Source organism: Porites lutea, chromosome 4, assembly GCF_958299795.1.
Source record: "Porites lutea chromosome 4, jaPorLute2.1, whole genome shotgun sequence".
In the NCBI taxonomy this organism is placed as follows: domain Eukaryota; kingdom Metazoa; phylum Cnidaria; class Anthozoa; order Scleractinia; family Poritidae; genus Porites; species Porites lutea.
The window spans coordinates 12,754,940-12,782,125 of NC_133204.1; the positions used below are offsets into that span (position 1 = coordinate 12,754,940).

General features: G+C 39.2%; 1 protein-coding gene across 1 annotated transcript; it reads right to left on the reverse strand.

Annotated features, from left to right (window-relative positions):
• Positions 1-290: 290 nt before the first annotated feature.
• On the reverse strand, positions 291-21,342 carry LOC140935972 (histone acetyltransferase KAT6B-like). Its single transcript, XM_073385552.1, has 16 exons — positions 21,185-21,342; positions 16,465-17,028; positions 15,749-15,869; positions 13,241-13,353; positions 12,951-13,032; positions 12,590-12,716; positions 11,653-11,727; positions 11,049-11,218; positions 10,051-10,228; positions 9,392-9,464; positions 7,855-7,944; positions 7,025-7,165; positions 5,514-5,607; positions 4,716-4,862; positions 4,328-4,412; positions 291-3,406 (listed from the first exon to the last, which is right to left on the reverse strand). Exons 2-16 carry the CDS (start codon positions 16,993-16,995, stop codon positions 2,359-2,361), a joined length of 3,075 nt encoding a protein of 1,024 aa, XP_073241653.1. The 5' UTR covers positions 16,996-17,028; positions 21,185-21,342; the 3' UTR covers positions 291-2,358.
• Positions 21,343-27,186: the final 5,844 nt, after the last annotated feature.

The window sequence follows — 27,186 nt, forward strand, 5'->3', positions numbered from 1 at the left end:
ACGAGTCAATAGGTATTTGGAGATTAAACAATTTTGCAAAATTCCAAGATTTTATCAAGAACCCTGTCAGAAGCCTAACTCTGCCTTTGAATAACTTTCTTGGATCGAGTTCTCCGGTTTTATAATTATTTGCTGAGTTAATTGTGAAAGGTTGGGTCCGGACAACCATAGATTCTGCTTCATGACTTTTTGGCTGGCGTTGCCCCGCTGACCGAAAAGCCAAAAGACTCTGGGTAGGAGATTGCTTCATGACTCCATACTTTGAAGACAAAATGAAGACAAAAATCATAGCCATTGCAAGCGTTATTTATTAACTCAATAATCGAAATAAAAGACTTGAAAAGGCTGAGTGAGTGAACAAATATCTGTTAAACTTGTCAATCATAGGCAGAAGACTCTAAACTTGCCGTGGAGAAGTGAAAAGTTAAAAGTTTCACAAAGACAACTAAAAATGTAGAAATGTGTTTGATAACATAAAGGTTGTCATGACAGTTAAACACTTACAATCTTTTACACGTGCATGAAATCCGGAAAATACTGCACTGTGATACAAGTCATGATCCTAATCGAGTCCAACTCTGAGCAAAATACGTAATCGTTTCGAATCTTTTATTCATATTAATATTCATTTTTCTTTTTAAAGTTTTGGTTGTTATCACTAAGAGCTAGTTTCTACATACGATACAAACCAGAACACCAAAGCACCTGTCCAGTAACACACGCGCCTGAACCAGCGTCATTTTGGCGGGAAAACGTGATAGCCGTCGTCATTCTACTACGGCACTACGGGTTTTCGCGAGTATATCGTTATGGTGGAAACTGTTGAAAAAAAAAGTACCATCTGAATGAAGCTTTCCGGGATGTCTGTTTTTTCTGAATACGCGAAAAAAATTAAACGTCAATCTCGTTCTAGTCCTGGAATCCAAAGGTCTCTATTGTGCACAAAGAGATACAAGAAGACAGATTACCACAAAAAAAAAACTCAATAAGCAATGAAACCAAGGTGTACAAATTATTTGTTGACATGCGCACACAGTGACCAAAGAAGCCTGAGCTTTCATGTTGGTCACTGTCTTGTGTGATTGGATTAACAAGTTCAAGATATAAGCGTGCGCAAGGTCAGTGTGCGAAATTGTAATTCAGATAAGGAAGCTTAAGAATTATATTCAGTTTAATTATTTTTGTCTGCAATTTGATAATTGGAAGCTCTGCAAGAAAAACAGAGAAAACTTCCAAGAAAATCCTTTTGAATAAAAGAATAAGAAACCCGGATTAAAATTTGACCCCGGGTTAGCGCTAATCGACCTTCGAACAACTGTTCCCTGGAGTCAAGAATGCTACTATTCACGTTGGAATGCCTAATCATCCTCGCGTTACTGAGTATAATAGTTGATTGAGCTTTTCCTTGTCTCTGGACTGCGTTGTAAGCGTTTCCATGCTAGCAAAGCGTGAGCGATAGCGCTTTGCTCGCAAACGGACGCGACTTGCCAAACAGGGCCGAGTTGTTCAAAGCTGGCTTAAGATAACCCAGGGTTAGTGCGAGATTTGAATTCAGATTTGAAAGCTTAAAAAGCAATTCAGTTTTAATTCGTTTTGTCTACAAGTTGATGATTGGAAGCTCTAAAAATAACAGAGAAAATTATCCGAGAAAATGCTTTTGAACACAAGAAAAAGAAACCTGGGTTAATTTTAATCCCGGGTTAAGCGCTAGTCGGCGTTCGAACAACTGGGCCCAGGCTGGCTTGCGTCGTAGGAGAAACCAGACGTCAAAATTTCGTAGAAAATCCCAAGAGCCAGAAAAAAGTTCTTAGGGTGAACGTTGACTATGGTTACGTTCAGACTTGGTGCCTGGGCACGGTGCCCGAGTAAGCTACTCTCTGGGTACTGAATGAACACACCCGGGTGCCTCTGCGTTCACGTTTTTCGGCTTAGTTCCGAGGCAATCGCTTGCCTTGCTTACCCAAAACTCCCTGTTTCGTTCACGTTTCAAAATGGCATCTGACGAGGCCATATGGAGCAAATATGTACAGAGCTGGGTATCCCAGGTGTGAACACAACACCACTTTGTGCCTTTTTGTCAGGCACTAGTACTTAGGCACCTAGTGTGAACATAGTGTTACCTAAGATAAAAACTTTGAAAAGAGAGTCAGCGTTGAAATCTCTTTACATGTTACCACTTTTAAGATGTAGGTTAGTTGTATTTAAAAGTGCTACTTCTTTCTTTCGAGGAAGAAGACCTCAACACCGTGACCAAGGCTTGAGTTTCTTCACACCACGATAAACAAAGTGGTGTTCCCGAATACAAACAAAACAAAACAAAAATAAATAGCGATAACCGATGATAGAACTTTCCATTACTCAAATCTCATCATCGGAAGAGTGCTGCCCCCCTAAAGAAGGCGTGGCTCCTATAGAGAACACCTCCTCGGATAGTTCTTTAATGAGCGCCGTGCTATCCGTGTCAGGGAAATCCTCAACCGGATTCATATCTTGGTCTACAGTTAAGTTATCAGATGTGTTAGCCTCCTTGCACTCAAAACTAGGAGACAATCTCGAGAAATTTGGATCCATTCCGATCTGCGCATCCGCTAAGCTAGCCAGGGGAACTCGATTACTTGGTTGGCTTCCAAAACCGGCGTACACGTGGGTAGGCGAGTTGTTCGCTTCGGAAGAAGATTCACTCGTTCCACCTTCGGAACCCTTTCGGGTATCTTCGGCAGTGTCATCATCATTGTTCTCCATGGGCTCGCCGTTATCGCTGTCTTCGGACGAGGACGAAGACGAAGATGACGCCGACGATGACGACGCCGAATCTTCGGAGTCCGAATTATCCGCAGTATCTTCGCTCGCATCCTCTCTCGGCTCCTCGTCGTTTAATTTCATTCTCTTTTTAACGGTGCCTGTACCAGATACTACTCTATTCAACTTGCTCTGCGCCGCTGGATCAGAATCTGCTTCTTCTTTCGCAGATTTCCCATCGCCATCCTCCTCCGGCTTCCCTTCGGGTTTTTCGGAACCGCTATCGGAAAGCGTATTACTTCTTCGGCGCTTTCTCGGGCGAACAATCGGTCCCTCGTCATCGTCCTCGAACACATTTCCATCTTCCTCCTCAGCATTTCCGTTTAAAATCATCCCGTCCTTGGCGTTTTCAGTATGACTACCGTTAAGAATATCCACCCCGGTATCCTCGGGGTTTCCCATGTTCCCCTCGGGACTGTCACTGATACTATTTTTTCCCTCCCCATGAGTCCCATTGACTGATTCGTTCTCCTTGTCGACAAGCGCCATGTTGGTGTGTACCAGGGGCGTCCACCTAAGAGCATCGGGATCCAGCACAGTACGGTTACTCTTTTTCAGCTTGTCCATGTGAGCGCTGATAAGGCGTTGGTTAACACACAGCACAAACCTGGAAAAACCAAGGGCAGCCAACGGTTTTAACGTGTCCTTTGCTTAATTCATTTTTTTTAAATTACACGTTTCCTACGCTGAATAGATATTCTGCTATCCTGTTTGAACTCAACTTTCATAATCGTCGAGACAAGTGAAACAAACTGTAGTCCCCAGGGTAGCATGATGCGGAGAGGGGGGGACGCCTCCCTCCCTTCCTCTCACCCCGTTTCTCCCCCTTAACCCTCCCTGTCTGATCGCACTTATCGCCTGTTGCGTCCTGTTTCCCAATAGATCGTTTTCACTGTCACGCAACAAAAAAATAAATTGGAAACCGTCCAGTGGAAGAAACCAAGAAAATGAAATGTTATAAAAGATTAACATATAAACAATTTGTCCAAGTCTCAGGTCTTTGTGGCCCATAGTTTCTGACTTATTTGGCAAAACGTTTCCCGCACCTTTATAGAGCTCTGTATGGAGACGCCATATTGGTGCACCGTTTTGGTGCACCAATATGGCCGCCGGAAATCAACGAAAACATCTGGAGTTTACTTTTTCTATAAAAGCTCTTTCTTTTCACTCGAGAACTAACGTTCGTACGCATAAACATATCCTCTAATACTTGAAGTGGTTATATTGTTGAAAATCAAGAGGAGAGACTTTTTTTCAACCAGTCAGCATTCCTATTTTGGTGTCACGCACTGTGAAAACTCGGAAGTTCAAATTGCTGTATTTTCGAAATGAAACGTGCTACAGAAAATGAAACTTGTTCAAAGATTTCCTTTTTGTTTAGCTTCAACCTAGTGTAAATAAGAATTCGTAAAACCTCGCTATTTTGACTTTACAATTTGATGACGTCACAGTGAAAACCATCTATAGAAAGCCTATTCATAGTCTAAACCAACTGCCGCTAACAAATCTAAAAATCACAGTCACTTACTTGCCGTCACGTTTGTGCACCATGTTAAGAATCTGCAGTGTAGCGGCGATGTCGTGTGGATCCATCCCAGTCGCCTTGCTTATGCCTGTAGAGCGCAAAATATTTCACTAGTCACTTCATTCAACGGACTACGTTACATTTCACAGGTACCCGAAAACCTCACGAACATTTTGAATTGTGAATGAAATACTAAGGTCTGACCATTCAAATGAAACCTCGGACAGAACTTTCACATGCACGGTTCTATATATTTGTAATCCTACACTTTGAGGGTATTTCACCACTAAAGATTCGATACGAAGATTATATAATCCCAGGGCTTGCAAGCGGCAGTTTACGGTATTTCAAACTTGAGGATTTTTATATTAAAGCAGAAAGCGTATCTTACCTCTTATGGTAACATGTCGTTCTTTGTGATCATGCAGGTACTCGAGCAAAATGCTTTTCCAGTAGCTGCGATAACTGATTAAACCGAGATCTGACAAAGGTTTCTCAGGTGAACCGGGTTGGCCTTCGATTCTCGACAACAGGTAACCTGCACAACGATTAAATACAATTTAACAGGGTTGGGACATCTATGGACATAAAGGAAGCGGGCTTCTTACGAATGACTAGCATAATGTGACTTCAGCATATCTTTGCAAACAATATTTGTAGCTCGTCGCACGAGACATTTGTTATGCGCTAAACTGGCATAAGACTGTTCACAGGCCCCTGTTGTTCCGAAAGATCGCTGTCGAGCTCGAGCGCTCACCGTCACTGGCTTGTAATTGGTTTCAAATGCAACTTGGGGGCGGGCGTCGCTCGGTCAAGATCGCGGCTTGCAGCTCTCGTTCTCGGCGAACTTACGGAAAAATAGGGGACTGTGAAAAGGCTAACTGACATATTTAGCCCGATGCAAGCGCTATTCAGACACACATGCAGCTTGTAATGTTGCAATAGGCATTTTTAGTCGTTAATCATGATGTCTTCCTTGCTGCAGTTATCCCAATTAATAGCTCGCCTCAAGAGTTATTTGTAACACGTCGCACTTAAAATTTGTAGTTCGCCACATACGACAACTGTAGCTTGAGCCTTCTTCAAGCCCAAAGTTCTGTACACGCTTTATCTACCTTTGAACATTCACAAAGTAATGTTTAAACGCAGACATTAAGACGCTAAATCTGACTATTCTTCCAAAACTTACTGAAGTCGATCAGTAGCCGGCCATATCCTTGTCTTTGACAGTGCGGCATGGTCATGATACAAGATACGTTGTACTTTTGTTGACACGACTTTTCCTGTGGTAACAAATTACCAAAAAAAAAATGTCCTTCACGCTGTATATAAACCTGAATGGAAACCCTTATCCTCATCAATAAGAAACGGCGTGCGTTTGTAAACAAACTATGGCAAAACGTCAAAGGCACGGCCGAAAAAAAAAAGATTTTCAGTTTCACATAAAGTTGAGTTTGGAAGGTAGATTAAGGACTGTAAATTTATTGAAAAGCTGGTGTTTCGAGGGCTTACGATCGAGTTCTCCGGATTTCAGTGACGGGATGATCGAAGCATTTTTTTGGGTTTGAAATTTTCGATTCCGGGATATTTTTGGGAAGGAAAATTTGGCAAGTACTTTTTGGGGTGGATTGATTTTAGTGGACATTTTTTGGGGCATTCAAAGCACCAGCTTTTTCTTTCGGCATTGGATTTTTGGGGGGTACATTTTCGGTCCAAGGATTTTTTGGGGTTTTGTTGGAAGCCCTACGGATTCTTTTGGGTTTTGATTGTTGCCCCCTATTCGATCATCTCCGTCACTAAGAGATCATAATAGGACAGACAGGGATTCTCCCAGTCACGCCTTTGGGATATCTCAATTTCGAAAAATATATATTTTTAGAACTATGCGGACCATGCGGAAACAACTTCAGGTAAACTAGTTAACTTCCGGAAGACTCGCGCGAAGCAAAGTCTCTCCACACCGTCCATCCATTTAGGCCGCCATTTTTTTTTTTCATATGTTGACTCCGCCTTGCTTTGGCGCGCTGAATCGTGATAGCGAGTCTTCCATAAGTCAACCAGTTTACCAGAAACTGTTTCCGCATGGCCCGCATAGTTCTAAAACTAACTTTTTCGAAATTAAGATATCTTGGCCAACGCCCTTAGACTCTCTCTTTGTCCTATTACGATCTCTTGCCGTCACTTGAGATCCAGAGTACTCTCCCTGGGCATTGGGTCTCTCAAAAACGGCCCATAATGCAAAAATTAAATATACAGAAGCCGCAGCGTAATCTCTTTTAAGCAGATTTAACAAAGACAACAAACGCAGCGACCGTAACGATGACGCGCGCAGATCCCAAAACTGAATTGACAAATGGCAGAGCGAGAAATCGAGCACCCGAAGTCGTGTTCAGTCCTTTCCGCGCGCTTTCGTGTTCTCAATTGACGTTACGTTGTCTTTGCTGAATCTGCCTATCATCATTCAGTGACGCACGGAACTTTCGACGCTTTTTGCTAACAGGAAAAAGGAGATTTTCGTGAAGGCACCGAGAAAAACAAACTAGTCAATGAAGTGAACATAACACTTCAGGCGTCACGCCTTAGAGGTTCGTGGAAACGGTTACCTAGACTGCTACTAGTTTTACTAGTGAGAAAATATTTCCTCTGAAAAGATAACCCTTTTTTTGTTAATTAAAACAACAACAAAAAAAAGAGACACACCTTGGAGAAGTAGCCCACTAAATGGCAGCCCTTCTTGTCGTTTTTCGTTAAGGCATAGAACAGGAATGGTTCCACGTCATAATACAGAGTCTTGTGATCAAGAAACAGTTTGGCTAACAGACATAAGTTCTGGCAATAGATCTAAAACAACAAATGATAGTTATTGCTGATGACAAGGCTTAGACCAGAGGCGACGCCTGTTGGTTAATCTCCTTTTGTAAACGGCCGATACAATTTCTACCAGTCAATGTCATCATTGGAAGACTGAGACCAGACGCCCCCACGCCCTTTCCGCTTCGCTAGCCGAGTTTATTATTATTATTATTATTATTATTATTATTATTATTATTATTATTATTATTATTATTATTATTATTATTATTATTATTATTATTATTATTATTATTATTATTATTATTAATTTTTTTTTTATTATTATTATTTTTTTATTTTATGTATTTATTTGTAATTGGCCCTCTACCCTACTGCAGAGCCTGGTCCCAGGCTATACTTCATCGTTGGTAGTGCACCGAATAGTGTTACAGCAAGGTTAACAGTAACATTTTTGCAAATCTGAAAAAGTAAAGTTCCATGTTGATTTTAACGTTGAATCTTTGGGGTAGGGCATGAAGATTTTCAAAGACAAGTCAACAAACTTCCCAGTCTCAAAATGTAACACACTTCGGAAAAGTCAAACCAAACCTCTCCTTCTTGGCGTTCAGTATTTTAAAGTTCATGCCGGTCAGAATCTACATTCTATTATAGACCGGTGAGGTCCAACAGTTGTGCTAAAAACAAACTACAAAAGCCAGAAGGATGTTGACTATGACCTTGTTAACGGCACCATCCACTTCAAACACAGAGATATCGTCTTTACGGTAAATTTCGTTCGCTGGAGGATGAAACCATTTACACTTTGTCTGTAGAAAAAGAGAACACAAGACTATTAAGTCATGCCTTGTCTTTGTTGGGCTTGTCCGAGTTTCAAACACAACTTCCATGGACAATTTTACAGTCGAATGTCTACTGATTAGTCATCTTTTGGTTGCACTCTTAGTCTGCTTTCGTGCTGTGTCGAACTGCACTGTTTAGGGGATGGGCATGCTATCGCTTCTTTTATATGTTGGCATTACAAACAAAGTTGGGCAGGAGAGTAGGTCCAAATTCGTCCACAAAGGCGAGGCAGGCACATCTAGAATTCCATCCACGGAAATATTGAAACTTAAAGGGGCTACATCACACTATTAGCTATCTTTTAAAACGCCAGAATTGGTCTTCAAATCATTGAATTCAAAAACTAATGGTCCAGGTTTGTTATTTACGACTATATTTAGGCACTGACACGGGTTCCTGCCAACTATCGTAATGGATGACAAACATGGACGCGGATCGAAACTCGAAAAAGTTGGGCCAACCTTTTCCAAGTTTTACTGATAGCGGAGCTCTCGCGCGCGCCTGCGGAGTACCATGGGTAAGTAAATCTACCCATCCCAGAAAGTTTGGTAATCACGTGACCGTTTTGGAATATAAAGCCAGAGAGAGACAGAGAAAAAGAGATAGTAGGCAGCAGGGCAGCGAAGCTCAACGATAAAAAGGGCGACAGAGATCTAGAGCGAGAGATAAAAAAATAACAACAAAGGAGACATTTTTTTGTTTGAAGAACAACGTGAAATTTGTAGCGGCGGTGACAACATGAGAAATGCTAGCGGCCACCAATGCAAGGTGAAAATGAGCGGCAGTGAAAAAAAAAGGTGAACGAGAACATGTACGACATTTCGTCCAAAAAACGTGTAACTAAGAAATTTCTTAAGTTTCACGTTGTAGTCGTGCAAAACAACGGCAAAGAAATGTACAAAAAAAGTGTGCTGCACGAGCAAAGTTGCTTTTTCAACGTTCTCGTTGACTTCGCCGCTTAGCATTACACGATTTTATATTTTGTTTGAACAAACTTTAAATATTATCGAGAGCTTCGCTTTTAGCCCTGACTAAAACTATATATTATGCCTGCAAAAATCACCAAAAAAAATATGATGGCTAGTGCTCCCTGACGAGATCTGTTTAATATCTTCTTCATATCTCTAACGAATTATTTTGTGTATGGGTCATTAGTAAGGCACTAAGTAACGAGTTCAGCACGGAATTGACCTCAAACAACAACATCCTCATGAAGCTAATTATCTCATTGTGAATTAGTATCCGTCTTTCATGATCAGTACGTCTTTAAGACAAGCTGATAAATGATTGAAAGGATAATAGCCAGCCGCTGGTGATGTAGAATTAGCCGAACGATTAAAGTCAGTCAGAGACAGAAATGTATTCTAATTGAATAATTTATAATAGAAAGTTATTACTAAACCAGTATATTACCATATGACGCATCAAAATGCTTGAACTCTTCATGTACTTCAAGCAAAACTCGCACAAGTAAAGCTTTGGAAGTCTGCAAAACATGACAAGTTTCAAGCTATTACTTTAGACCCTTGGGCTCAATATGTTTCAAGCAACGCTACGTAAAAGCACGTTACGCAAAAAAATAGGATGAAGCTAGAAGCGAAATGCCTTTCCTACAACTCAGACACGGTGAGAATCCCTTCTCTTTTTGCGGGTAACAGAACCAGGAAAGTCAAAACGTCAGTGAAATAAACTAAGCCGACAAAAACACCTAAACACAAAATCTTTTTTAACCCATAAATCCAAGAGAGAGACAGAACGAGACCGCCCCCTGCACCACCTTGGTAAAAAAATGGGAAGGGGCGGCTGAACACAATGTAGGAAACTCCTCGTCTAGGGAAGGAGCAATGTGTGCCGACACAAACGCAACTGCCTGGGAGACTCACTAAATACATATATGCTACACAGCCGTTTTTAGTATCGTCACGCAACGCTCCTCCTCCTCTTCCTCTCGCTGCGTGATGACACTTGAAACGGCTGTGTAGCAGACTATTAAATACCCAAATGATAGCAAAATGGGTCCCTTACAGGAAAGAGACATGACTACATAAGGCACAACATGGGAATTTTTATACCTAGCATACTCCTGAGGGTATGGTGACGAATACCATGTGACAATCTCATAGCGACCAAACTGGATTAGTGGTGGTGATCGTGTGCTCGGCACAAGAGGAGTTGTGGTGTCCAGGTTCATTGCAGCATTGGCTTTCTCTTGAGCTTGTTTGAAAAGTGCTAAATCTTCCTCTGTGACTCCTAAAATAGGTACGAGGTTATAATGGTTGTTAGAACCCAACTTCTTGAAATCTTCTAAGGGTGTGCTCACATCGGCACTATCCAGCGAGGTCCGTATTAGGGCACCGTGCCCGAGCATCAAGTGTAAACGCTGTCTAGGGTCTCCAACTGGTACTTTGGAACGGGCATCATGGGACGAAGGGTGTGTTCACATTAGTGTTCAACGAGTGCAGTATTCAGGCACTGTGCCTGGGCACAAAGTGTGGTTAAGCATGTGACCAAAACACAGGTTCAGTAAGATTCAGAGAAGACTAATGACAAAGTGATGGTGTACAGTGTAACAATCAATAATCTACCATGAGGTAGTTGCTATAATACCAGCTTTTTTTTAAGTGAGAACGAAATTCGATGGTAATACCATTGAAATGATTACCATCGAAATGGAACCTCTTCAGCAGAACTTTGAGATAGTACTATTTATTTCTAAGGATTTTACAAAACAGATATTTTTCTGGCCACCATAAAGAGTGAAAGAGTTAGGACCAGACTCTACAAAACAGTGAAAACCGAGCCTGCGACCAGTAACACTGACTCTGATTTTCGCCACCTGTCAAATTTTCTACGTTCAAGTTCGCTACCTAAATACTAGGCTCGCTGCCTATTAGCAAAATCCAAAACTTGTACCTTCGGAGGGGCAAGCGAGAAAATAATATGTTACAGGATCTTTTTTTCTAGTGGGGTTAAGGAAATATTGATTTGAATGGTTTCCAGGACGTAATATGTAGCGAAAAGGTAGCAAACTCGAGAAGTAGCGAAACCAGCCGTTACACCAGTAACTAACCAGGCGGTAGTTGCTGTTGTTTCCTAGGTGATGTAGGCGACAATGGAGTTGCAGGGGTAGACTTGGTTGATGCAGGCGGTCTGCCTGGTCGCCTCCTGGGCGTTTCCTCAATGGGCTTAGTATCTTCCTCCACCTTTTTGCTTTCATTTGCAACTGGGCAAGCTGGAAGACTGTGACACAACAGAAAATGTAAGAATCGCTACCACTTTTCATCCTGGGCTTTAAATGACAAGATTAACCAGCCATATGCCAGAATAAAAAGAAATGGAATAAATAACCCTTAATTGCTTGTTTAGGAACTGTTTACAATATGCATACAGGTGCTCCATCATGTTGTCAGAGGCATGGAACAAAACAACAAGGCAAAATTTTTTTCGAAGGGACAAGACACTACCATATAAAATCTCTCAGAAACTGGCTTTTCTTCACATCTACCTATAACGGTGATGCATAAATGATGAGAAAAACCACATTACACCTCTTTCAGAGATATTCATCAGTTACGTCAGTCAGGACCGGACAAAAACCAACAGGACAAGCAAAACTGTTGAATAAGAACAAACTGTGATGCTACTGGAACATTAGACAGTCTGTACATGCATACCTTCTGTGAGATGTAAATCGTCCATTGATATGCCCTGAACCATCACATCCCGGAGTTGGACACATACCACTTGACCTAACGGGACAAAACAAACATACAGTACTTGAAGCTTGTTCACCCTTTGTTGTTACAGTATGTAAAAAGACATGGTACAAAACTGGTCGTTTGGCAGAGATGATATGTATGAAAAAAAATTAGGATACATAAAAAAACAACAAAGAAATAACAGTGCAATCCGAATCAATGCACAATGCACATTTATCAGCTTTGATACTCAAAGGAAAATTTTTAGTGCAAGTTTTGCAAGAAAAGACTCTTAAGCATGCCCCATAAATGAGCAATTTCTAAATGGACTATAGATTCAAACAAAGAACATGCAAAATTTACTGGCAGACTCAAATTGAATTCTATATTTAAGATTATCACATTCGTCAATTTTATCCGCAGAAGACTCCAGAAGTCAACATTAGCACTTACTTAATCTCTCTTGGGACAAAATGTTGGCTTAGGGGAGGAGTAGGTGCTTAGTTTCACAGAGGCCTATTAAATTGATCCAATTTTTCATACGAGGAAGGGGTCGAGTAAAATCTCAGCCAGAGGAAGAATTGCGGAAGAATCTAAGCAAAAATAATTTTAAGAGGAGAAAAAAAGGTACATCAAAATAGCTCTACTTTTTTCACTAAAAAAGCTCTATTACAAGCAACATTTTGGATAGTTTTTAATTAGTTCTTTTTGTCTGAATGGTGACTATTTATAGAAGTATCCTCTGTTGCATTAATTGTAAAAAAAACAAAAAAACAGGTCAAACATTATCATTAAGCTTAAGCTACAAGTAACAAAGAAAAAATAGCATCCCCAGCAAACACTCCAGATAATCACTAAAGAGGACTTCCTTGAATGCTACGCATAATGATGGTTTCACTACTGATCCACTCACCCTTGAACTTCAGCTGTTGCCTGTGGCTGAATTTTTCTGCGTGGTGGGCTGGTTATAGGTGTTTCAACTTGTCCTTTCTTTTTCCTTCCAGGTGTTTTGACTTTACACCCTGAACAAACCCAGCTACCTGCAGACCATTCACCAAAATTAATAAACCCCCAAAACTAATAATAGTAATAATAAGTAGGTTCCTTAAATTCTACCAACACTTACCTTAAAGATCCTACAAGAAGCAGTTTTATTTTAGAAAACTGATTCAGTGAAGATGTTTGATCAGCGAAAGAGAACACTGAGAACACTGTTAAGGGGAACCCTCCTTCAAGAAAGCACTTAAAAATACCTAATTGTACCAAGAATGTACCTGTAGGTGTTTCAGTCATAGGAGGTGACAGACATTCCATGTGAAATCCTTTGTCGCATGCATCACAAAACAAAAGGTTATCCTGAAATAGAACACATCACAAGAAGTCAGGGGCACCCAATGACTTTTTACTGTAAAATACATGTAACTGTTCGAAGGAAAAAAACCATTTAAGACGCTGCTGACATATTTGGAAAGAGATTTGTGAGTCATATTTGGGTACCGCTGATGAAGTCTATCGTTGAAAATTGTAATTTAGCACCACATACTTTCACGAGCATAATACTTACGGCATTTCCAGCATCACGACAGACAGAGCACACTTTACACTCAATGCACTGCCAGGGTTCTTGCTTTATACGAGCTGTTAGCTGAGGAGAGTACTTCAGGCATAAGGGGTGACCTTGGAAATATTTTTAAAAAAGTGTTTAACAAGTCAGATTAAACACTGCAAGTGACAGTAAAATACTACCCTATGTTATAACTTAAACTCTAGTAAAACATCAAGAATACAGTACCATACAGTAAGATGACAGTCTCAAGTTCATCCTTAAAACTCAAACTCTCCCATCTCAAAACTTGAACAAGTTGAGCTTTGAAATTAGGGTAGCCTGCGTAGCAGGCACTTGGAAGTAGCGGGCGAAAGAGAGAACCGGCGCGCGCGAGGGAGACACGCAAGGGGTGAGGGAGCGCCTGCACGGAAAGCCACCGAAAATCGTTTCAACTCGCACTCTGTGAGTGCGGATATTTCCAATTGGTTGAGAGGCTCCCGAGGGAAAAATTAACCGCGCGGGGCGAGAAAACTGTCAATCAATAGTACATGGACAACGTAGTGATGATCTTGCATTACACCACTGGGTCCTGAAACCACTAAATTGTATACAATCGAAGTTCAGGTCTCGGAGGTCACTTCAATCTGGTTTAATGGGACTATGTGGCTGTAATCTCAAAGAAAAGTTGGAGTGTTCAAACGGTATTCACGATGGAAAGAATTGACATCGGATACGCATCAACAGAAGTGGCGAGAGACAAAAGATCTGTCGAATCGTTGCAATGAAGATCAGAGGAAATATTCTTTGCTCAGGAGAACTTGGCGGCTTGTGCTGTCGATGGAACCTATACCATCAAAACTTGGACATGATTGATGAAATGAAACACTTACCAGGGGCAAGAATTTGAAAAAAACATTTCACTATAGTATTATTCGCCGTTCGGAGGCGACCTGAGGTCTGTTGTTTATGTCTCATTACACAGCATGCATTCTTTAAAAGATACCCAGTTTTGACTTTGTTATTTCCTATTTATTGTGCCCATGTTAAAAAACGATTTAAAGCTGTGTGTTAACCATCAGTTTATTGCTCCATCGCTCTATAATCAGATAACCCAGCTGATCTTTGTAACAGATATATTTAGACCGAAGATAAAATGTACAACGCTTTTTGGCGGCTTGCTTTGTTTGTGCGAGGTCAGTCGTTTTCTGTCAAAACTTTTGACAGATCACGCAACGGCTGCCAAGTAATTAGAGAGGGGGCAGGAAACGATTTTCGGGGGCCTTCCGTGCAGGCACTTCCTCTCCCCTCGCGTGCCTCCTTCTCGCGCGCCCGTTTTTTCTTGTGCCCACTACTTCCAAGCGCCTGCTACGTAGGCTAAAATTAGGGAATCCAGTCTCAAGTCTCAAGTTTCAAGAACCAGCATTTTTGAAAATTCATCACTCAAAAAGATTACGAGAAAAAGATTTATTTTTTGAGAAAACTAACAATGACTATTCGCACATGCAGCGGTTTGCACTAGAGAGTCAGCGCTTATGTGTACAACTTAAGCAAAGTTACATGTAAGTTCAGTTTTTTAGGCCATAAAAAAGTCACCCACGAAAGGTTTTTTATCTTAATTTTGGAAAATTTGGTGTAAAATTTGGCTTAATTAATAAAATAATAATAACAATACCATAACATAAAATTTTATATTGCAGGTTAATTCTGGGTTATTGTTAACTTTCATGGAACCTAGGTCACGTGTATATGTTACAGTTCAAACTTATATTCAGGTTAAAATTTTTTAACCTAGGTTGATTCTCAATTTTCTTTGTCTCCTAGCCCTAATTCATGAATAATTAGGGCTAGGAGACAAAGGAAATTGAGAATCAACCTAGGTTTCAAAAACTTAACCTGAATTAAATTTTGACCTGTAACATATACATGTATGTAAATAGGTGCTGGAATACAACATGCTGCTGGGTTTGATGAAAGATAATGGACTAGCATCCCATCAAAGGGGTGTAGCCATTCTCCTACTATAGGTACTTCATGCCACAGAAACTCAGGGTTAATCTCTGGCCATATGAGCCTTATATTTGGCTTGTGAGCATTTTTATCTACCTTACTGAAATTTAGGGTTGGCCTGAGAAAACAGCCGACTACAGTTGTAGAGCAGGAATTCCATACTGATGACACATCACTATCAAGATCTGGTTAGCACTTCTGATTGATTTAAATTTTGCTTCAACCAATCAGAAGCACTACCCAGATCTGGGTAGCAATGCGTCATCAGTATGGAATTTCTGCGCTCGTTGCTCAGACGTCATTTTGCGGAGAAATCAGTGGTAGCCTCGCGAAATGTCAGCCATTTTCTCAGGCAAATTTTGGGTTTGCTACTCCAACAGCTCAATGTTTGTAAACTAGAGTAACACCCAACAATTCTTTACAACTGACTTGTTTCTTAGGTCTCATCCAGCATTATTATGATTGTCTTTTTAGTTTTATCAAATAAAGGTCTTTTCAAAACATAATAGTCGGACCCACCACTGTTTCCACAATCAGCACAAGAAATAAGCTCTTCCTCTTCACCATCCTTATTACAGTCAGCTGTTCCCAGACAAAACCCACAGAAGGTGCTTGCATCAACTTTCTTCTTCTTTATAGGCTGAAACATTGTGCACATTCATGCCCTAATTATCTTGAGAAGCATGAACCTTGACGTTTTCCTTTTTGTTTATCTTGTCTAATTATTATGGTGCAATTGGATGTAACAATGTTATAACTCAATGTATTCATATGCATATTAGCTCACTTCGGTGAACAGCAACTTGTATATCATGCAGAGTATTAAAAAACTTATCAGAAGTATGGACTAGCTCCAGCAATGTCTTTTCCCTCAAGACAGTAACAAACACAGTGGCCCACCAAAATGCAGATTTTTGCCTTTCAACATAATGCTTTAAAACTTGCTTACCACTCCTAATATGTCTTAATCAAGGATTAACAAGACACCACACCTGGTATTCGGCAAAAAAGGGAAGAGCCAAATCTAATGTTGTCACCATTTAAATTAAATGAAACCTCACAGGCAAATCTTTTGCACATTAGTACAAAAATACATATGTATTTATGTCTTAGGACTTTACTGTAACAAAAAGAAAGTGGAATTTTTTTGTGAACTTTTTCTTTGGTATATATAATTTTACGAATAAATGGGTGAAACTACAAAGACTATGATATATCTTAATCCTTGCACATACCTTTGGCAGTGAAGCAAGCCTGTAATATCGTCCCTCCTTGATAAAGGTTGAAGAAGCAAGTCCTTTCTTGAGGGCTTCTTTGAGTCGTGTTTGAGTATCACTACTTGAATCCAAACTCTCTGCATGTCGATCAGTTATATAATTAGCAATTTGTTGTTGTGTGCATCCATTCTCATCCCCAACACTCTCTAGAGCTTCCTTGATAAATTTCATGAAATCTTTCGGCTTTTCTACAGTTCCCCGCATATGCTTTGGAACCTTAGCAGGGTCCTTGTAGGAGGCTTTGTCCTTGAAAACTACTTTCAGGACTTTCCCTGCTTTGACGCAAAGCTCAAGTTGTTCCAGTGCCACCTGCTGGTCCAATCCATAAACAGTCTCTAGAATGTGGGAAATCCGATCCTCACTAGGACGTTGCTTTTGCCCTTTGACCTTGCCTATCGCCGCAATTATCCAGAGTGCATACTTAGGATCTGGCTCACGATCCTTGTCCTTGTCCTTGTCTTTTGCCACTCCACTTCTTCCCCTGGCCATCTTGAACCCAAACCCTCAAACTTGAAAGGGAGCCTAGAAGAAGCACACAGAACAAAGTCAGCAAAAAGGCTTCACGACTAAAACGGATGGTACCCAAACCCACGTTGGACACCTCGTGAGTTACTAAACAATACAATGCTTATGTTAGAGAAATCTTTATTTAGCACATTTAAATATGAGATAAGGATTGTCAAAATTAGCCAGCTGCCGGTGAAAATGGCTGCCTACTTAGTTAGTAACGGCCGGCTACTCTGCCTGGCAATTCTTTACGGAAAGCATTTTTTAAATAAAATTTCCCGTACTGGCCGCTTCCTTTGACAACTCAGCCGTCCACTTCAAAACTTTCTGACAACCCTGTAAGATAAGTGTGAAAATCAGAAAGAGCAGATTGTGAGAGGAAAAGAGGTGACTATAGCCTTAAACACTGAAGTAAAGTGATGAAGGGCTAAGCACTGCCAATGCCATGACCAAGGGTCATTTTAATTAGGCTAAAAATTTTTTTGATGAGCAGGATTGATTACTCTTCTTCTATAATTTGAATTCCCTAAAAACGTCATGATCACTTGCCCATCGGGCAAGTTAAGAAGAGAACTCATTAACGTGATAGTAGACTCCACTGCTGGTCCAGGGCCATTGGACACAACTTTCTTTGCATGCTGGACGTGGATTATAAATCAAATGGTGCATTTTCAAGCCATATATGTAAACCTGTAAATTAATCTGCTTCTTCTCTCTTCTATTTACTTAGTAAAACAACATACTTATGCTTACTGTAATTAAAAGTGTCATTCTCATTTTCCCCACATTTTTCTTAGTTAGTGATGACAGATAGAAAATCTTTAATTAGAAGGAAAAAAGTGGAACAAAAGCTTTGTGATAGATAAGCAACAATAATAATTATTTCAATTCTGCTATTCACAAGTAATATTTTTTTTACAAAATCCATATACCAGAAAACTTACCGCTAAAAAGTTAAAGGGATCGCTTGACATAATACTAGTAATGCCCATCACTAAAATATATTTGGTTACTTACTTAGAATACATTACTCTACCACCTACATGAAATTTAACTTAGTGTAGTGAAGAAAGAAGAAATTAATAATTAATATTAGAAAAAAGAATAAAGAAATTATTATAACAAAAACATAGGAAATTCAAATGCATGTATAGCAGAAGAAAGAAATATACTTTCAAACATAATAGTAAAAACTTAACTGCAATTCATATATTGATTTTTATAAACAAATAAAAGAATAACATATTTTCAAAATATTATTTTTTCATACCTAAATAACACAAAAAACCAATAATGCCTTCAGAATGAGTAGATAAAAATACAATTTTGAATATCAACTTGGATTTGCAAAAATGCAGCAAGACTTTTTTTTCAAGATGAACATGTATCATTAAATGACTGATGCTGTATAAACTAAAGCTGCAATAGCCATCTTTTGAATTTTGCTATGCATGGCTTTGAAATTCAAATTTACTTAATAATGAGATCGACACAAGACTTTTTCAAGATTGTACATATCATTGAATAACTGATACTGTATCTATATATGGCTACAATAGCCGGCTTTGAACTTTACTATGAGTAGGAAATTGTTAAGTTAGTATGTGTACGACTTTGAAATTCAAGGTAATAATGGGGACAAAATTATCAATTGTGTCCCCCATTAACGGCAACTCATTCCTGTTGCTCCCTAGCTAGCATGTAAATAAACATCAGGGATGCGATTTGCCAATGTGATAAGTAATTACTTGAGACATGTGAAAACCTGAAAAATCATAGTCGCAATCAATTTGTACTTGTAGCCTAACCTACATTTGTTGTGAATGTCCCCAATATTATTATGATGGTGTTCAACCTGCTCCTTTATCCGCTGCCGTAAATATTATTTACCATGCCCATGATATTAACTTACAGTAATTTATTAAAGTTACCACTCTGAAAATTTGTACTGTTGAATGAATAGTTCATTAAAAATCTAACCTGACCATTAACAGTATTTGAAGTGATCAATCCCTTGGAAAAAATGCCAAGCAAAGCTTTATGTGTCTTACCGCATCTGCTGTTTGAATAAAATTAACGATGAGTCATGTTTTCTAATCTATACAAAACTCACATGTAAAACAAAACAATGTATTAATGAATTTGTCACATTTTCTACATCAGATTAGCATTTCTCTTAATGTCGAAAAAAGATAATAAAAAAAATCTTAAAATATAATAATCTAGCTTTTCAAACACAACAAAACCAAAAACTGCAAAACCAAATTCCACATTAATTTTTATTTCTTACGTTTCTTGATATCAACTTCTATTTAACCTATACATCAGCCCAACCGTAGTCACTGAAGATATGACAAGGAGACTATGAAATGACAGGTTTTAAGATGCAAATGAAATTTCTAATTGGTCCCAGAAAGTACTTAACACCTTTCCATGTGTTTTTAAAATGATAATTCTAACAAAAAAAAACATTAATGACAAAAGTGTTCTGGTGGAAAAAGGATATTCTTCATGTACTGCATTTAACAACATAAGAAACTCCTCTTATATTTATATGTGCATGAAAATATATGTTGTTAGAGTAAGACTTAACATTTTAGCCATAACATCTCAAATTATTATGTTCCCATTTAGTATGCCAGCCATCAAAAAAACATCATATAATGTCAATAATGACACCTGAGTAAATATAATAAAATAAGAATCTTTGAGAGGTCCATGTAATAGGTGATGGATGGTAAAATCGGAGACTCTGCTAAAAAAAAATAGGACTGCGGTAAAAAATTTTGAAGTCTGAGTTAGGAAAACAAGACTTTGAAAAAGGTCAAAAAGGCTCTTAGACTATGAGATCTGATGGAAAGTTTTAAAGAGCCATTCGTTTTCTGTCATCATTTTCCAACCATACATGAATTTGCAAAAATTTTATCTACGAGTTACAAAAAAGTACATTTCTTATAATAAGCTTTCAAAACTGTCACATTGCAAATGGATAGTCCTTTGCATCACATGAGATGGAATAATTTTCAGTTGAAAAGAGCATGTGGTTAATTGGATTCTTTTGTCTGAAAACAATACAATGAACATGTGATTCTTAAAAAGTGACTGGTGTCTTGAAAACATAACGTTGATAACAAACTATTAACAGCAAGCAAAGATCTGAACAACTGAGAGTAACTTTCATTCACTTAACAAGACTGCATACTCCTCAACTTAGCTATAAAATGAAGATACATGAGCATTTACAACATAATACTCATGAAACAACAATTTGTCATATAATAAAGAGAATAGTCTGAAAACAAGTCAACATTGATGGAAACTCTGCTGGTGTCAATAACAATAAACTTGTATGTCTGAAGGGGTGAAAATATTTCACCTGAAAGAATTTTATAGTCATCTCTATGATACACACTGACATCTGTATTAAGCTTATGAGTCTATTTTTTAGACAACCTTACTCGTCCTGTGAGACTAAATAATTATAAAGCAAGTAAACTTAAGTTTGTAAGAAAATTCAAATATTTAACCGGTTTAACGACAAACTTTCCCAAATAACATCTTCATCTTCCATCGGATTATAATTCATACAGTAAAAACACGAACAATTCTCACATTGTCTAGAAACGTTGCTGTTTTGTTGAGCCAATGCGCTACTTTAGGCCTCCCTAAAGAGATTTTGTGAAAATAACATTCAGTAAAAACATCAACGTCTCGTCAGAGCTTGCAGTTCAGTACTTCATGGTAATTACACAGAGTAAAATCTATTAGCGTAGATTTGGTCAGATAATTTAATGTTAATTTCTTCTGCATACTGGCATAAAATCAACGCTTTTTAGGGGAAAAAACGAGTATAAACTTCGCTTCAATTGCTCATTCATATCAACAATACGTAAGATTACGTTTACCAAGAATAAGTTTATCAAGAGACACCTCACCGGTTCTTGTTCCACGAATTTCGTTTGGCGTTAATATCCCTACCTTTCACTTTCTGGTCTTGTTTAGCGACTTTACTCAACAAAAATACTCATACAATCGCCGGCAAGAGGAACACTCACCACACTGAACTTACAAAGGCCACGTGAAAGACACAATTGTAAGGACATTTTGCATATCGCATGTGTTCATCCACAAAGAACAACACATGCATTTCATGAAACATTCACCCAATTACCTCAGATTTCAAAATATTGCCATCAAAAGTACTCCAGATGATAGAAGTGCAATCAAATAATTAATCCTTTCCACCTCTACTGCTTCAAAACAAACTGTTTCTTCATATCCCGACGAATATACGAATTACATCTTTCGCAAATGTCAGGTTGACGCCATTTTGCATAATCAACAAAAAACGTAAAGAGGCGATTGGACGAGCTAAATTATGTTAATTATTCCGCTGAGTATGTGTTTATTTTTATTTTTATTTTATTATTTTTTTTTTTGTTACTTTTTTAAATGTAATCGCTACCTCGTAAGTTTCATTTAACAGAGCAATTTATTCGTTCTATCTATTTTAATCAAGTCAGGAGTTTGTATGCATTGTTTTATTGTTCAAAGATTCAAACTCTGTTAATCCGCTGCAATTTATAGCCGGGGGATGCCCCGTTACGGTATGTGCCCCCGGTGCCCCCCCCCCCTCCCCTCTAATGGGTCGTGTTCTTAGCACTCATAAACAGGATATTTCCAACGCACCAAACTTTCGTATTATCTACGGTTAAATAAAAAAAACTAGACTCGGATATTTATAGTTGGCATTTTTTTTCTCTGAGTAATTCTAAAGAGTCTCCGGGTGGAAGCCCAAATTGGAGGTCGGCACACCCAGCAACTTGAAGTTGCACGATCCTCACGCTGAACAGAAGCTGAGTAAAAACAAAACAAGATAATTTTTTTGTGTCTCATTTGTCCCCAATATTCGGTTTGAAACTCTCAACTTCCTCAGGGGGCAGAAACAAAAGCTTAAGAGTAATGGTTTAAATGAGTTTGTAGGTCGTGAGGTCGTATAACATTGAAATATAAGCCGTTTAATCCATCTAATTTCACCAAAATCAATCTGAGAATTGTCATTGAAAATTGAAGATAGCGGGTCCTCACAACGCTAGCCTAGCCGACGTGCAGCTGAAAAATGGATCTGTATGGGAAGCAAAGCTGTTTTTGAATTGGGAATTCAATTATTGCCAATATTTAGAAAGGCACGGCCTTTCTTCCTACGGACCTTAAACATAGAAGAAGTTCTGGCACTTTGTGGGGATAAGAGGCAACTGTAAGTAATTAAACTTCTTTACAGATCAATTGACTCTCTATGTAGATTCAGTTAATGATGCTTGAAAACTGATACAGCTCAACCATTACACCTTAAATAAATGACCATTCTGATAAACTAATAAAACCAGGGGAGAATCTAGGCTCCTCATTGAAAACTAGCTTTTACCCTTATTTTTCTCGTTTTGTTTCGCACTCACTTTATCTTCGATTATAACTGTGCATGGATCGATGAAAGGGACTACTTTTGGTAAGTCAAGTGACCAACCGCGCCCTTGATTATTCAAAATTTTACTTTCCTAGAATTACACCACTCTTACAATCCTTTAAGTTCTTAATTTTTCTTCTACTGAATTTAGCTTAATGCTAAACATGTCAACTGTTTTAAAGTATTTTATTCCTCGTTAATAATTCAATGTTTTCTTCTCCCCCCCCCCCCCCCCCCTCTCTCTAAAATGAAAATGAGATTAATTTACAGAAAACAATTAATTTCCAAAAATTCCTATTAGTTTCATAAACGTTGTACTTATGGTCATAAAAAGCAAACGAATTTAATTTAATCAAATTAAATCTCTAAACTTTGAACCAGACCATTAACGTCTCAACAAAAAAAATCCACCAGTAGAATCGTGATATGCGATTCTGTCAATGTAATCATGTAAGAATCCGGGAGTAATCGGCTCCTAATGAAATTCAGTGCTTGTCAAACAAATAGCTAGTGAAAGGGGTTTGAGACCCGAACCCCCCCCCCCCCCCAACCTGGAACCTCCCGCCCCACTACCTGGATCTGCCACTGAAAACAGCAAAGGGAAACCAATCATGGGTACCTGGGCCGTTTTATTAACCGCTCTCATCTCCCCGGAATTCCCTGAGCATTAGATTCTTCTTCTATGGTACATTTCCGGGTTGGGGACACTTACACGAATGAACACCGCAAAAGTTTTGGCCAATAATAGCGGCTCTAACACGATGACGATGAGGCTGAAAAGCAATGAAGGGAAAGCTTTGACAACCACAAGTTTCCCCAGCCGTTGACGAACAATTAAGCCAATCTGCGACGAACTGCTAATCCCTTCCGATAAAATCTCTTCTACTGGATTTCGACTTGGAATCCGCGTGCGTTTGTAAACAGCCCTGGGTATCACATGTTAGTTGTTGTTGTTGTTGTTTTCTATTCTTGTTTGTTGTTGTTGTTGTTGTTGTTGTTTAAGTTTAGATATACTAAAGAAAAGCAAAGAAACCAAGATACAAACAAAACCAAAAAGAAACCTACAGCACTTACAGGCAAAATAGTGAAGGACATAACGAACGTACACTTACACATCTTGTTACGTGACAACCACTTACACTAATTACAATACAATAATAATAAATAACTTAGATCTTAGTAAAAGTACCCTAACATCGTTGTTAACAATGACACGTACGTTTAACTTTTACTGAACTATGACATTTTTAAGGCCTCAACACCCTTGATATGATAAGTCCCCGCCGGACAGCACCGTCCCCAAACTCCAATGACAATCGGTATGATCTTCACTTCACGAAACTTCCAAACTCGCCTAATTTCTCGTTTTAGGTCTCGGTCGGTTTTCCACCTTCTCTTGTTCCTTTCCTTAACTCTGGTATCGAAAGGGCGGACTATGTCTATTATCAGGCGCTCAACAGCTTGTCGAGGCAACAATATCTGGTTTGCAAAGTTTGATTTGTTGGTCAGTCTAGATCTTAAAATCCCTCAAAATTTTGACCGCTTGAGATTCCCGAGCACGGGTTGAGGTTTATGGTCATACCATTTTGCCCCTCAGTTTCGAATCAAAATCTCTCACAGAGCTTCCAGCAGTGAATGACAATTGCCACTTTGTCTTAGCTTGTTCCCATAGACAATACTGCTTTTGGGTCAGCATCTTATATTCTTCTATACGCTTGCTACTATATGACTTATATTCTCCTCTCCCTCTCCACACATAACCTGCATGTCTTTGGAATGTTCTGCATGTCGATGATTGATTTTGTAGTCTTCGTTCTTAAAGCTTGGTCCTGAGCAGCAGTAATCAATCCCTCTGTCTCGTTCTTTAACTGACCCCTACTTAACCATCTCCATATGTGATGCTCTTCAGCATCCACTGTGCATCCACTGTGCCATATAGGGGCTTCCCTAGTCACCCTCTTTTTCTTTCTGCTCGTACAGCATCCATATCCTTATTAAAATCCTCGCTCCTCTTCAGCACCTTCCCTTGCGCTACTGCTTCTATCACCTTTTCTTTGATGCTATCAACAAAATTACCAAGTCCTTCGATTTCCGCCTGCGCTGAGTCTTCATTGCTTTAAAGTCCTCTTCCCCGCTCCTTTCTAATCACGTAAAGCCTATTGTAACTTCTTCCTAGGGTTGATCGATAGATTGTCAGGAGCTTCGGTACGTGGTGTCCTTTTAATTCTGTCCATTTCCTCAAGTTTATTCTTGGTCCAGTCATGATTCCTCTACCTTATCTCACAATCGAGACCGCCCTTGAGATGATGGCTGCAATTACATTCCCTCCGTTTAGTTTTGACTTCGGGATCTTCCTGACTATGCAGTAATATTCTGTCTCTGTGATCCCTTTCACTGCATCTCTGAATGCTTTATATCATCTACTTATCCCGAGATATTTGTAGCCTTCACTGTCCTCATCCAGTGATCTATAAATCTTTCCCTTGGCTCGATAAAGCAATGCCTTCAGTTTGAATGACCCGGGTGTTCCACTTTTCATTATTAGGGCTGTATATTTGATTATTATTGTCATCGTTATTGTTATCATTATCGTTATCGTTATCGTTATTATTATCGTTATCGTTATCGTATCGTTATCGTTTTCGTTATCATTATCGTTATCATTATCTTTGTCGTTATCAATATCGTTATCGTTATCAATACGTTATCGTTATCGTATTCGTTATCATTATCGTTACATTATCTTTGTCGCTATCAATATCGTTATCGTTATCAATACGTTATCGTTATCGTATTCGTTATCATTATCGTTATCATTATCTTTGTCGTTATCGTTATCGTTATCGTTTTCGTTATCATTATCGTTATTATTATCTCTGTCGTTGTCAATATCATTATCATTATCGTTATCGTTATCGTTATCGTTATCATCATCAATATACCGCCGCCCGGTTAGCTCAATTGGAAAGGCGCCGCTCTTCACAGCGGGAAGTCGTTGGTTCAATTCCGGCTTGACCAACACTCGTATAAGGTCTTTAAATAACTGAGGAGAAAATGCTGCCTTTGTAAAGACATCCGCAAACGCGGTTAGACTTAAATTTCTATTCTTCTCGGCCGGAAGATAAACCATGGGCCCCGTCTCACAACCCTTGCACATAAAAATTCTGTGGGACGTTAAAGAACCCACACAGTGTTATAAACTAATAAAGTGATAAAGAGTAGGGAACGTAATCCCCGTTGTGGTGGTCGATCTCTCATGGGGGTGGGACTCTTAATTACGGGCCTACGTAGTAGCGCCATGCGCTGAAGAGAAGACTTTGCAAGATATCAACACGACAGCCGTAGACAGCTGTTCGCCACTTTTCTGCCTCGTCAGTACGATGCAACGAACAGAGAAACTCTGCTGTAAAATGCCCACTCACTGTCTGCAGACTCTGTAGAACCCTAACATTGAACTCAACTGCACTCACAGAATAACGCCATATATCACGTATCCCCGAGAGAGCAAGGTTCCAAGTGTCACGTTCGCAAAGAAAATGTAGGATGGACAAAACCATCCTTAGATACATGGGCAAAAACATGTAAAATTGAACAGCATATCGGATCCATAAAATTTAAAAGACCTACGGCCCCCAAAATAAGTAATAAATTGACATTGAAACAGTGCAAAGGACGGCAAACGAATATACCGCAGGTTGTAGGATCTATAGAGACCTGATCAGCAAACCTGTTGCTGTGACCCTGCCAAGAATTGGCGATCCTACAGGGGCACCCAACGGCAATTTTCGGGACAATATCTGTTCGGAAGACGATTTGAGAACTAGAATTTTCGGAACATTTGTTGTAAAATTTCTTTCTTGCCTGGCTCTCCTAGGATTTTCGAACATCTACAAAATGGTATAATTACCCATTTTAAACGGATATTTACCCTAAAAAAGGCCACCTAAAATTTTCGGGAGCCTTTTCCGGGCTGAAATTTTCGAAAAGGTAAGTTTTGATCCCTATAATTTTCGGATTACTAGACTTTCAGCTAGGAAATCCCGAACAGATGAAAAGTTTTTAGGGGTTAAAAATGTCCCTATATCTATCGTTTAAATACTAAAATACGTTCAACAATGCTATGTTAAGTGGTTTTGAACTATATCCTCGTTGGGTGCCCCTGATCCTAGGTAAATAAATAAATTATCATCATCATTATTTATAGCCACCCTGTGGCGTGTTAGGAATGGGTTTATCCTCTCTTGGCTCCAAACGCGTAATGATTTGTTTCATCTTGAAATTCTGTTTACGTGCCAAGGTCGCAATCGCGCTCCTCTTATCATCCGGGCAGGCACCGGGCCAGATTTTGGGCAACCGGTCGTGTGTAACTCATAATTTTGCGGTTTTACTTCTGACGATTTTTGCGTTACTGTCAGTGCCTGGTGAGAAGATCCCAATTGGACCAATCACAGGGAAATGTTCCCACAAAATATTGATATTTCGCGCAACCACAAAATAACGCTCCCGTAAAAATAAAAACTACCTTTTTTGTTTCAGTCAGCGAGTACAAAACATAACGCAATCTGCAATAAGGCATGTACCTACAATTAGCTACTTGAAACTTGAGAATACACAAGCAAAGAGTATAGAATAAAATACTGACGTAGATACTCCTAGTTTTCAGTCTTGGGACACGACCTTTGACGAATGTAACTCTTATCCGTCGTGAT

Coding starts and splice junctions, on each gene's coding strand:
- LOC140935972 (XM_073385552.1), bottom strand. CDS start 16,995: ATGGCCAGGGGAAGAAGTGGAGTGGCAAAAGACAAGGACAAGGACAAG. Junction 13,354..15,748: donor TGCTGATTGTGGAAACAGTG/GTGGGTCCGACT, acceptor AATATTTCCAAG/GTCACCCCTTATGCCTGAAG. Junction 11,219..11,652: donor CGATTTACATCTCACAGAAG/GTATGCATGTAC, acceptor GTTGTGTCACAG/TCTTCCAGCTTGCCCAGTTG.